The sequence below is a fragment of the Schistocerca cancellata genome, chromosome 1 (genome assembly GCF_023864275.1).
Source record: "Schistocerca cancellata isolate TAMUIC-IGC-003103 chromosome 1, iqSchCanc2.1, whole genome shotgun sequence".
Classification (NCBI taxonomy): domain Eukaryota; kingdom Metazoa; phylum Arthropoda; class Insecta; order Orthoptera; family Acrididae; genus Schistocerca; species Schistocerca cancellata.
Genome location: NC_064626.1, coordinates 842,709,156 through 842,722,102, shown reverse-complemented (window position 1 = coordinate 842,722,102; position 12,947 = coordinate 842,709,156). Strand labels below are relative to the sequence as shown.

The window sequence follows — 12,947 nt, the reverse complement described above, 5'->3', positions numbered from 1 at the left end:
TTTTTACCAACTGAGGTATGGAAGCCAAAAAAGCAGTGGTTTGGAAAGGCCCTTGTTCAACTTCAGTTATGAAGGACAGGCAAATAGCAACTTGTAAATGTAATTTATTGAATGGGATTATGTTTTTTATACATTCAACATTACTTTAGTCTGTTTCATTTATTCTTAGGGTGAATTTTGATCTTTCGTGCTTTTGATTTTTCTACTTTTAGTGGAAAGGTTTTGTTAGCATTCTTTCCCTTTTGTACTTTTATTCTAGTCTGAAAAATTTCCTTCACTTTCTTCGTTATGTTATTAAGCTACTGAATTATAATTTAACTATTGTTTCAAGTTTGTAATTATTACAAGTGGTGTGTCCATTTTGTCTCCAAAATTGTTATTCTGTCTTAAGGGGAGTTGGAATGCCCTATCCCAACAATGTTACACTTAGTGACTTGACTTCCCTGTATTTTGGTAACCACTATAGCCATTGACATGAAACTTTTACAGGACATTAAACTGTATGTTCAGAGTCTACTGACCTCCAATAATTGCATTTCAGCCACTGCTTTCAGAAATACAATTTTTTAATTACACAGTTAAAATTTTGTGTATTATTCTAAATAATTTTAATTATACATAACATTATGTTCTTCTTTTAGTTCAGTAGGCTCAGGACATGTATGTTATTACTCCCTGAAAAATTTGAATACTCGAAGTGGTTTCTGAGATCTAGGGAAAAACGCAACAGAAAATGTAAATTTTCAGGAATGGCTTGTAAAGTTTCAGAAGACTGTAACTCACTTTATATATGCTTAATTTTGTTTATTTTTAGTTACTCAGAAGCACCCTGCACCATACTGTATATCATCCTCTTGATCTCTTTGCAAGTTTTTACTTCTTTCTGGACTCCTTAGGGGCCAACTATCTTGCATACTCTGCTTTATCAGTGCGAACCTTGTCCATCTGTTAAAGTTCTCTGATGCCGATTGCTCCAGGATTAATTCCCATATGCTGTAGCATTTTCACCCTGCTAATGTTCCGATCATTAAAAGCAATAACACATCACTGACCCCCAACTTTAGTGTCTTCATCCCAACAAAAACATTTTTTGGTAACAGAGTCCATATAAGATTATTGAAAGACTTATTGGGATTTTGAGTCTGACTATGCAGACGCTTCAGTAATTCAGGATTTGCCAGGTCTCTGTAAATAGGTTTTATGGTATCCATGACTGCTGCTGGGATGGAATGTTTATGGCTCTGTTAACTGTTTGAGTACCGGGCGTTGCGGTAATTGCGCCATGAATCAGGTCCAGAAGGGGAAAGGTGGTGTATTGTTTTTCCATCAGTTGACAGTTTGTGGAAGAAGATAGCCCATACTGCCTGCTTCATTTTCAACAAATCCTCAGTATTATTTCTAATGGCCATCCCATAATACTGCTGTAGTTCATCAGTGATTTTGTCTGTCAGCCTGCCTCTTATGGTTTTATGATCAATGTTTCTTGTTTCTCAAACTTTGTTTAAACTTCCTCAACATTGCGCCCATCCTCTTATGGACATGACTAACACATTCCAGTTCTGTGATAATCTTCTCACCATTAGGCTGAGTGGCTAGTACACCGTTACATGCTTTCGAGTCTCCATCACCTAAGAACTTAGTGTAACACACTCCCCTTTCATTCACAGGTCGACTAAAATTTTTGATAGCTGCAGAGGCCTCCATGCCACCACTTGTTCTTTCATAATTTCTGTCTCAGATATGCCCTTCTTCATTCCCCGATTTACACTTATAACAATGTTTGTTTAAAATCTGGAAATCTAGTACCTTTCCAGTATACACACTGGTCACTGTAGCAACAGATTTCTTAGAACTGTAGCCCCACTTCTGCCAAGTGCCACCAAAAGCTACTGGTATGTCAGTCATACCACCATTTATTTCAACAGCTTTGTTTGCAGCACCCTTCATTGACTAACATGCAACAGGTTCCACAGTGTCTCCAATAAATCCTGGATACTTGTCGATTTTACAAGGTGGGCGTGGCGTATTCATCGTGGCAAACATTGTGTCTGCTGCTGTGTGTCCTCTGCCAATAGTTCCCAATCCATAAAACCACCTATCTTTACACTTACCAGAATTCCAAAATGAGTGAGTATATTTACAACTGGCACAATTAATAATAAGTTTCGTGGCTAGTCCATTTGATACTGCACTGTCTTCATGTAAACTAACTGGTCCTTCACATACACTCCTGGAAATGGAAAAAAGAACACATTGACACCGGTGTGTCAGACCCACCATACTTGCTCCGGACACTGCGAGAGGGCTGTACAAGCAATGATCACACGTACGGCACAGCGGACACACCAGGAACCGCGGTGTTGGCCGTCGAATGGCGCTAGCTGCGCAGCATTTGTGCACCGCCGCCGTCAGTGTCAGCCAGTTTGCCGTGGCATACGGAGCTCCATCGCAACACGGGTAGCATGCTGCGACAGCGTGGACGTGAACCGTATGTGCAGTTGACGGACTTTGAGCGAGGGCGTATAGTGGGCATGCGGGAGGCTGGGTGGACGTACCGCCGAATTGCTCAACACGTGGGGCGTGAGGTCTCCACAGTACATCGATGTTGTCACCAGTGGTCGGCGGAAGGTGCACGTGCCCGTCGACCTGGGACCGGACCGCAGCGACGCACGGATGCACGCCAAGACCGTAGGATCCTACGCAGTGCCATAGGGGACCGCACCGCCACTTCCCAGCAAATTAGGGACACTGTTGCTCCTGGGGTATCGGCGAGGACCATTCGCAACCGTCTCCATGAAGCTGGGCTACGGTCCCGCACACTGTTAGGCCGTCTTCCGCTCACGCCCAAACATCGTGCAGCCCGCCTCCAGTGGTGTCGCGACAGGTGTGAATGGAGGGACAAATGGAGACGTGTCATCTTCAGCGATGAGAGTCGCTTCTGCCTTGGTGCTAATGATGGTCGTATGCGTGTTTGGCGCCGTGCAGGTGAGCGCCACAATCAGGACTGCATACGACCGAGGCACACAGGGCCAACACCCGGCATCATGGTGTGGGGAGCGATCTCCTACACTGGCCGTACACCACTGGTGATCGTCGAGGGGACACTGAATAGTGCACGGTACATCCAAACCGTCATCGAACCCATCGTTCTACCATTCCTAGACCGGCAAGGGAACTTGCTGTTCCAACAGGACAATGCACGTCCGCATGTATCCCGTGCCAACCAACGTGCTCTAGAAGGTGTAAGTCAACTACCCTGGCCAGCAAGATCTCCGGATCTGTCCCCCATTGAGCATGTTTGGGACTGGATGAAGCGTCGTCTCACGCGGTCTGCACGTCCAGCACGAACGCTGGTCCAACTGAGGTGCCAGGTGGAAATGGCATGGCAAGCCGTTCCACAGGACTACATCCAGCATCTCTACGATCGTCTCGATGGGAGAATAGCAGCCTGCATTGCTGCGAAAGGTGGATATACACTGTACTAGTGCCGACATTGTGCATGCTCTGTTGCCTGTGGTTCTGTCAGTGTGATCATGTGATGTATCTGACCCCAGGAATGTGTCAATAAAGTTTCCCCTTCCTGGGACAATGAATTCACAGTGTTCTTATTTCAGTTTCCAGGAGTGTATTTTACAACACACACATTCACCTAACAGCCTTGTTAGGATGTGTAAATGTATCAGAATATAACCCAACCTACCATTTACATCACTTTCGTTTTGAGAAAACTGTGTACCACAGCATTTTATTTTGATCTTCAAAGCACTAATGAGTGTTTATCTAGATACTGACGAGTTTGCCTTTATTTCACTGCCTGTAACTTCACACACCACATGTTGGACACAATGTTTCCCTTTATTTGAAAATCTATTACCATGAAACCCATATTTCTTTAGAAACATTTTGTTTTAGTGTTCTACTTTACTTTTTTAGAGATTTACCAATCTATTCGTAACTCTTCCTCAGAAAACCGTTAGCAGTTCGACATAAAACACGTGTTTATGCTATGAAATAATAAGATACTGTTTTTGACAGTGCTACCAATACAAACATGTAATTTATCCTTCTTAACATAGCAACCCACAGCTTTCTATAAAAAAAAAAAAAAAAAAAAAAAAAAAAAAAAATTACCGATTATTAGATCTTGAAGTAATGCATGTAAAATTTTTAACATTTTCAACCAGTGTAGATTATATTTTTAAAAAATAAAATACTTCCCATGTGAGTTTATAAGTGATTTTATATATGTGGAAAATTGCAAATTTTGTAATGATATAAAAATCCGAAAATGTGAAAAAAAATTTTACGTTCTACCTTTGCTTAATCGTTTTGATCTATTTGTTCCTGCTGGCAATTTCAAGGCCTGTCTTTGTGTGTGTAAGCATTGTTAGAAAAAAAAAATATTCTTATCAAAAAGCAACACTAGCAGGAACACACAGGTATCACTCTCACTAGCCCCCCCTCCCCCCCCACCAGGGGGTCCACAACTCTTTTGTGGATACGTGCGTAGTGAGCACAGGACCCCGAGCTAACGTGGCCTTCCTTCCTTTCCGGGCTGCATACCTTCCCTTTCCGCATCCTTCCCCATCCCGCATCTTCGCCCCTCCTCCCCTCACCTCTGGCTCTTTGCTTCCCTTTCTCCCCATCTGGGAGTATGGTTTGTGCCTACATCCGGAGACGGACGCTCGAAACTGTTCCAACTTCCTTGCTTTCTACACTTGCAAGTCTTCGTCCTCCCTCTGTCCTTTTCTTTTCCTTTCCTCTTCTCTTTGCCCTTTTCTCCGCTGCGGCGTTTGAGACCCCTCTTCTTTCCTTTCCCTTTCTCTTTTTTCCTCCCTGTGCGTGTCTGAAGGCCAACCCAAGCACTTCCATGCGTAGCTGGTGACGGGGTAACGCGTAATTCCCCGCCCCGGGTAGACAGGTAGGACACGTACGTACCCCCTGGTAACGGCCAGGCCCAGGGAGGGGTGATTACCCGAGCTGATACCTTCCGAAAGTGCCGATTGGTCCCTCCGTCCGTTTGTCGGGAGGTGTGACCTGAGGTGTGAACGATCACCTAAGGCAGGAGTGCCCTCAGTGAGGGCCCCCACAAGGGAGGAGCACGCCATCGGAGACGCCGGTAATCATGGGGGATTTTTCCGCAATGGTTTCCTCACCTCCCACTATGTCTGCTCACAAACGTAAGTTCACTGAGTCTCAGCCACAGACGGTTCTTCCATCGTTGCCACAGTTCCTTGTTGTTTCTCGGTCTGACGAAGGTCACGACTTCTCCACGGTCAACCCTTTCATTATTCAGAAAGGTGTCGACGCAATTGCAGGTCCTGTAAAGTCTTGTTCCAGATTACGGAATGGCACCCTGTTGTTAGAAACAAACAGTGCCTTCCAGGCACAACAATTGCTGTGTACTTCTCTGCTCCACATCTTCCCTGTCCAGGTGGAACCGCACCGTACCTTAAATTCCTCACGTGGAGTCGTTTATACACGATCCCTCGATGGATTGTCTGACGAAGAAATTCAGCACTACCTGTCTGACCAGGGCGTAACGGCTGTTTATAGAGTTATGAAAAGGGTTGACACTAACCTCATTCCAAACTGCACTGTCTTCTTGACGTTTGACAAAGTTCAACTCCGATCGAAAATCAAAGCGGGCTATGAGATAATTTCCGTTCGCCCTTACGTCCCAAACCCTACGCGTTGCTATCGATGTCAGCGGTTCAATCACACCAGCCAGTCCTGTTCCAATCCGGCCAAATGTGTTACGTGTGGCAAGGATGCCCATGAGGGTGCTTGTCCACCTCCATCCCCTCGCTGCATCAACTGTATGGGTGACCACGCTGCTTCCTCTCGAGATTGCCCCGTTTTTAAGGACGAAAAGCTCATCCAGGAAATAAGAGTGAAGGAAAAGGTGTCGACCTTTGCTGCTCGAAAATTATTCGCCAGTCGACAGCCCACCGCGCCTCAGACAGGAAAATACAGTACTGTCCTTGCTTCTCCTCGGCCAACAAAGGAGGCGGCCACGCAGACTTGCGACCTCACCTTTAGTGCCACGGTCGTCAGATCGGCCAGCGCAAACCTCACCACTTTCGCCTGCCTACTCTATGGTTCACCCTTCGTCGGGTTCTGCTAAATCTCGAGCCCAAAAGTCGGACACGAAGTCTTCGAAAAAAGAGCATACTCGTGAAGAGTTTTTACGTTCCGCAACTTCACAACCATCGGTTCCTCCTTCATCTAAACATCATACTTCCAAGAAGGCTACAAAGAAACCCAGTTCCTCTTCTTCTCCGCCAAGGCGTGTCCCATCTACAGCACCACCTGGCTGAAATCGCCCTCGGCCGTCTTCTGTGTCGCCGAGGCGCACTGCTGGTGGCCGGTCAACCGGCCGATCGCTGGTGGCAGGAGCTGCTCCTGACCAACCTATGGATCAGGATCTTCTGCCTACGGCTGAATGTCGCTCCATGCTGTCGGTCGCAAGCTCTGAGCAGTCGTTGACAGCAACCTTGGTCACATTCCTTTATTTTCTGTTCACCCTATGTCCATTATCCACTGGAATATCCGCGGCATTCGAGCCAATCGGGATGAATTGTCGATCCTCTTACGATCCTACTCGCCGGTCATCTTCTGTCTTCAGGAAACAAAGCTGCGTCCCCATGACCGCTTTGTTCTCCCTCATTTTCAGTCTGTCCGATATGATCTCCCCTCTGTTGAAGGCACTCCAGCCCATGGAGGACTCATGATTCTTCTCCATGATACTCTACATTATCACCCAATCCACTTAAACACTTCCTTCCAAGCTGTCGCCGTCCGTCTTTCCCTTTCTGGATACACGTTCTCTCTTTGTACTGTATACATTCCATCGTCCACACCAATGGCACGAGCTGATCTCCTTCACCCTCTTGGTCAGCTTCCACCCCCCTATTTGCTGGTTGGGGACTTCAATGCCCACCACCCGCTTTGGGGATCTCCACATCCTTGTCCACGTGGCTCACTATTGCTAGACGTCTTCCACCAAGCGGATCTAGTTTGCCTCAACACTGGGGTCCCTACAGTTTTGTCTGCCTCCACGACAAATTTATCTCATTTGGACCTTGCACTCGGTACTGTTCCGCTGGCTCGGCGCTTCGAATGGTTCGCCCTTGATGATACACACTCGAGTGACCACTTTCCATGTGTCCTTAGACTGCAGCCTCAACTGCCATATATGCGTCCGAGACGCTGGAAGTTTGCCCAGGCCGACTGGACACTTTTTTCGTCTCTAGCGACATTCGATGACCGTCACTTTCCCAGCGTTGACGATGAGGTCACACACGACATTATTCTTACAGCTGCGGAACGTTCAATACCACGCACCTCCGAATTGCCCCGGCGCCCCCCCAGTTCCTTGGTGGAATGAGGCATGCCGTGACGCAATACGTGAGCGGCGACGTGCTCTCCGCGTTTTCCGCCACCATCCTACTTTGGCCAACTGTATCCGCTATAAGCAGCTCCGTGCGCGATGCCGTAGCGTCATCCGCGATAGCAAGAAGGCAAGCTGGAAATTCTTTATTAGCTCATTTAACACCTTCACTCCCTCCTCAGAAGTTTGGAGTCGGCTTCGACGGTTCTCAGGCGCGCCTAGTTTCTCCCCGGTCTCTGGGCTCACTGTTGCGCATGATACATTAGTGGACCCCGTCGCAATTTCTAACTCATTGGGTCAGCACTTTGCTGAGATTTCGAGCTCTTCCAATTACCTGCCAGCGTTTCTCCCGAAGAAACGTGCAGCGGAAGCGCGACCTCTTGCTTTCTCCTCTCCAAATCGCGAAAGCTACAATACTGTTTTCTCCATGCGGGAACTCCAACATGCACTCTCTTCTTCTCGCTCCTCCGCCCCATGACCGGATGGTATCCACGTCCAAATGTTGCTGCATTTATCAACCCATAGTCTGCGTTACCTCCTTCGCCTTTATAATCGAATTTGGAACGACAGTACTTTTCCCCGACGATGGCAGGAAGCTGTCGTCGTTCCTATTCCGAAACCTGGAAAGGAAAAACATCTCCCCTCTAGCTATCGCCCCATTTCTCTCATGAGTAGTGTCTGTAAGGTTTTGGAGCGTATGGTGAATTACCGTTTAGCTTGGTGGCTGGAATCCCACAGTCTTTTAACACCTTCCCAATGCGGATTCTGAAAGCATCGTTCTGCAGTTGACCATCTTGTTGCTCTCTCCACTTATATCATGAACAATTTTCTCCGGAAACGCCAAACAGTAGCAATATTTTTTGATCTGGAGAGAGCATACGATACCTGTTGGAGGACAGGCATCCTCCACACGCTGTTCTCTTGGGGCTTTCGAGGTCGGCTGCCCCTTTTTCTTCGCGAATTTATGGCAGAGCGCACATTTAGAGTGCGGGTGAACACTACTCTCTCCCGTACTTTCTCCCAAGAAAACGGGGTACCCCAGGGCTCCATGCTGAGTTTTGTAATGTTTGCCATTGCCATAAATCCAGTTATGGATTGTCTCCTTCCTGATGTCTCGGGCTCCCTGTTTGTGGACGATTTTGCGATCTACTACAGCTCTCAATGGACCAGCCTTCTTGAACGACGTCTTCAAGGATGTCTCGATCGCCTCCACTCTTGGAGCATCGAAACCGGCTTCCGTTTTTCTCCCAGTAAGACCGTTTGTGTTAATTTTTGGCGACTTATGGAGTTTCTTCCACCCTCCTTACATCTAGGACCTGTCATCCTTCCATTTTCAGACGTCGCTAAATTCTTGGTTCTTATGTTTGACAGAAAACTATGCTGGTCCTCCCACATTTCGTATCTTTCGGCTCGCTGTCTGCGATCCCTCAACACCCTTCTTGTCCTGAATGGTACCTCGTGGGGAGCGGACCGAGTGGTCCTTCTCCGCCTCTATCGCGCCTTAGTGCGCTCGAAATTGGACTATGGAAGCATAGTCTACTCCTCTGCTCGGCCGTCTATTCTTCGGCGTCTCGACTCTATCCACCACCGTGGATTACGTTTAGTGTCTGGAGCTTTATACACCAGCCCTGTGGAAAGCCTTTATGCTGAGACTGCTGAACCTCCGCTGTCCAGTCGGCGAGCAGTCCTTCTGAGTCGTTATGCCAGCCATCTGTCTTCCATGCCTGCTAATCCAACCCATGACATATTTTTCGACGCCTCCTTTGATGTAGGGTATGCAGGCCGCCCCTCCTCCCTACTACCACCGGGAGTCCGCTTCCGTCAACTGCTTCATTCTCTTTCCTTCCGCTTTCCTAAAACCTTCTTGACAACTTGGGGTACAGCATCGCCTTGGCTCCATCCCCGGCTCTGCCTGCTCCGTGACCTTTGTCGATTTCCCAAGGATGGTACCCCTTCACTTGTTTATCGTCGGGCATTTGCTGCTCTATGTGCACAAATGACGGACGCCACATTTATTTACACCGACGGCTCGAAAACATCGTTAGGGGTAGGGAGTGCCTATGTTGTTGGTGACACCCCAAATCACTTTCGGCTTCCCGACCAGTGTTCGGTCTATACTGCGGAGCTTTACGCTGTTCTCCAGGCTGTCCACTACATCCGCCGCCATCAGCGGATACAGTACGTTATCTGCTCCGATTCTCTCAGCTCTCTTTTCAGTCTTGAAGCTCTTTACCCTGTGCACCCTCTGGTCCACCGGATTCAGGACTGTCTGCGCTTGCTCCACCTGGGGGGCGTCTCAGTGGCGTTCCTCTGGCTCCCGGGACACGTTGGTATCTGCGGAAATGAGGAGGCCGATATTGCAGCCAAGGCTGCAGTCTCTCTTCTTCGGCCAGCTATTCCATCGATTCCCGTCGCCGATCCACGGAGCGTTTTATGTCGTCGTGTTGTTCATTTATGGCACGCGCACTGGTCGACACTTCCCCAACATAAATTGCGGGACGTAAAAACTCTTCCTTGTGCTTGGACCTCTTCCTCCCGAACGCGTCGTCGGGAGGAGGTAATTTTAACTAGACTCCGGATAGGGCACTGCCTTTTTAGCCATCGACATCTTTTAAGCGGCGATCCTCGCCCACTCTGTCCCCACTGCTCTCAGTTGTGGACGGTAAGACACCTTTTAATTGAGTGCCCCTATTTTACTCCGTTACGTGCCCGTCTACAGCTGTCGCCTGATATATCGTCAATTTTAGCAGATGACACGCGATCGGCTGATCGCATTCTAGAGTTCATTCGTGCCAGTGAAATGACATCAGTCATTTGATTTTTTTTTTTTTTTTTTGGGATACCCAACCCCTTTCTGTAGTGGATTTTTAAGCCTTCCTTCTGCTTTTAGTTTCTCCAATTTTATGACTTTCGTTCCCACTGCTGCTGGTTTCTATTTTAGGTTTTTTACTGTTTCTTAAGTCCTGGACCGGGCGCAAATGACCATAGCAGTTTTGCGCCCTAAAGCCACAAAAAAAAAAAAAAAAAAACTTTCACTAGCCTTCACAACATAAGGATCCCTTGTCTGACAAGAGTGCTGTGGAAGGCTAGCCAAGAATGTTTCTGAGGAAGAGACGGAAGAATAGGATGAGAAGTAAATAACCAGTGGCAGGCAAATTGCCAACAAATTTTGTAAACTACCAGATGTTTGATGTGAAAAAGGCAGAATATGGTAAGAAGAGAATGACAAATTGAAAGTAGAAACAAATCCGTAAACCAATGTGACACAAAAAAAAGGAAAAAGAATGGAAAAATAAATAAATGGCAATGCCGACCACGAAAATGGGGAGAGATTCAGGTAAGTGAAAGTGTTATAGACAATAGCAGATGAGAATAGTTGAAGTTGAAGCCCATTGAGTGGCTCCATAAGCTGTGGATCCTATCTGTGACGTTTTACATATTCATATTGATAGTTAGGAAGTTCATATTGAACACTTGGTTAAATGTGTACAAAGATCATCATTACTGTCATAATACCAGTAACACGCATCCATAAATATAGCACAAATTTCAGTGGCATGAAGATAAATCAACTCCTTGTACCGCACCCCTGATTTGATTTGTATAGGTGCACAGGCTCATCTACATTCTTAGTTTATATATTGTTCATTTAATATTGTATGTCTGAGTTTATAAATATAACTTCTTCAACACACAATTTCAATGACAGACCTAGTCTTCTTCAGGTGCTCTGAGTAAGTGGCCTGTGTATGAGTACCGAGCGAGGTGGCGCAGTGGTTAGCACACTGGACTCGCATTCGGGAGGACGACGGTTCAATCCTGTCTCCAGCCATACTGATTTAGGTTTTCCGTGATTTCCCTAAATCGTTTTAGGCAAATGCTGGGATGGTTACTTTGAAAGGGCACGGCCGATTTCCTTCCCAATTCTTCCCTAACCCGAGCTTGCACTCCGTCTCTAATGACCTCGTTGTCGACGGGACGTTAAACACTGACCACCACCACCACCACTGTGTATGAGTGTAGGTAGTGAACATGAAAAAAATTGCATGGAACACCTGAAGGAGACGGTATTGTCAGTTTTTATAATATTAATCACAAACTCAACATGGTTCCTTTAAATCAGCTAGAAACATGTAAACATTCAATCTGCCACATAGTTAACATGTTTTATTGTGTTAGAGGGCAATTATTGTGCTTCACATCATTTTCAGCATGTACTTCCATATGTATTTTGCCTGCTATGTGTAATAATTCATTTTCAGCAATTATGGCCTTCCAATGGATGGTCAGTTCTAGTGAAGAAAGGTCCTAACTCATATTATTTTAACAGTATGATCCACTTTTTTTTGCAGCCAACTGTTGAAGGATCCAAATGTTTTATTTGCTGGTTACAAAATACCACATCCACTAGAGCACAAGTTTATACTTCGTATCCAAACTACATCTGATTACTCCCCGCAAGATGCACTGACACATGCAATTACTGATCTGATTGCTGAACTCTCTCTCTTTGAGGAAAGGTTTAAGGTATAGTATTAGCTTCGCTGTATTTTTATTTACTAAAAATTGCACCTGTCACAAGTTAAAAGGTGTACAATTTACCTAGTATCTTAGTATTATAGCTTAGCTTTTAAGTTCAGTGTTGGGAAAAATAAGTATACCTACTGGAAACAAAAGAATGTATAGGAAAGATGAAATTATATGACAAAAGTTAAGCTATTGTTTGCTTGATTAAGAATATTCAGTAGGGCCGCTGCCCCCCCCCCCCCCTCCCCCATACCTCCCATCCATGATCTTGGTGTTTGTTGTACGGCAGAAATAATTAGCATAAGGAAAATGGTTGTGCTGAAATTCAAGGGATTTTATACATTATTCATGTTTGGACCCAAGTGGACCACGTTATGTACCACGATGGGCATTTTCAGGGTGCTGTTGGTGGACCACATTATGTACTACGATGGGCATTTTCAGGGTGCTGTTTTGTTTTATGTGTCCATATCAAATTCATTCTCTCAGAGTGGGACTTTTTTCTGCCTGTCAGACAAATTTACTCTCTTCTTCCTTCTGTTTTCTGTCAGGTTAACTGGCTGTCATTAATTTTCTGCCTACAGTTTTTTTTTTTTTGTGTGTGGTTCTTCTTTAACTGCACCAGCCCATTTTATTGTTTCATTTTTAGCTTTATTGTGGGTCTTGTAGAATTCCACAACCTGACTCGTTAATCTGGTTGGTTCCACAGAATTTCAGCCTTTTCTTCCCCCCATATCAGAATAAATGTTGGTATACTTTAAATTTCTTTAATTGCTCTTACAAGGGAACAGTCCAGTCCAGCATGTCGAAACCTGCCCTGAAAGTATTTATACAGGTAGAATACACCAAAAGAAACACTACACCAAATTGCAACTGCTATGGCACACTGCAAACATTTTTTTAAATATTGAAAATTGCCAAATTCATAGCTTGCAAGGCAGGTGGAGAAACGTACACCCTTAGTGTAGCTGTAGCCATGGACAACACAGCAAGTGTATAGCCTTCGTTGATGGCATGTCAGTAAACA

General features: G+C 45.8%; 1 protein-coding gene across 1 annotated transcript in view; it reads left to right on the top strand.

Moving 5' to 3' along the window:
- Positions 1-12,947, top strand: part of LOC126188909 (DNA-directed RNA polymerase II subunit RPB11) — a 36,792-nt gene that overhangs the window by 9,207 nt on the left and 14,638 nt on the right. Inside the window, exon 3 of the mRNA XM_049930609.1 lies at positions 11,746-11,920. Coding sequence (XP_049786566.1) covers positions 11,746-11,920 — 175 coding nt within the window. The remainder of the gene's footprint in view (positions 1-11,745; positions 11,921-12,947) is intronic.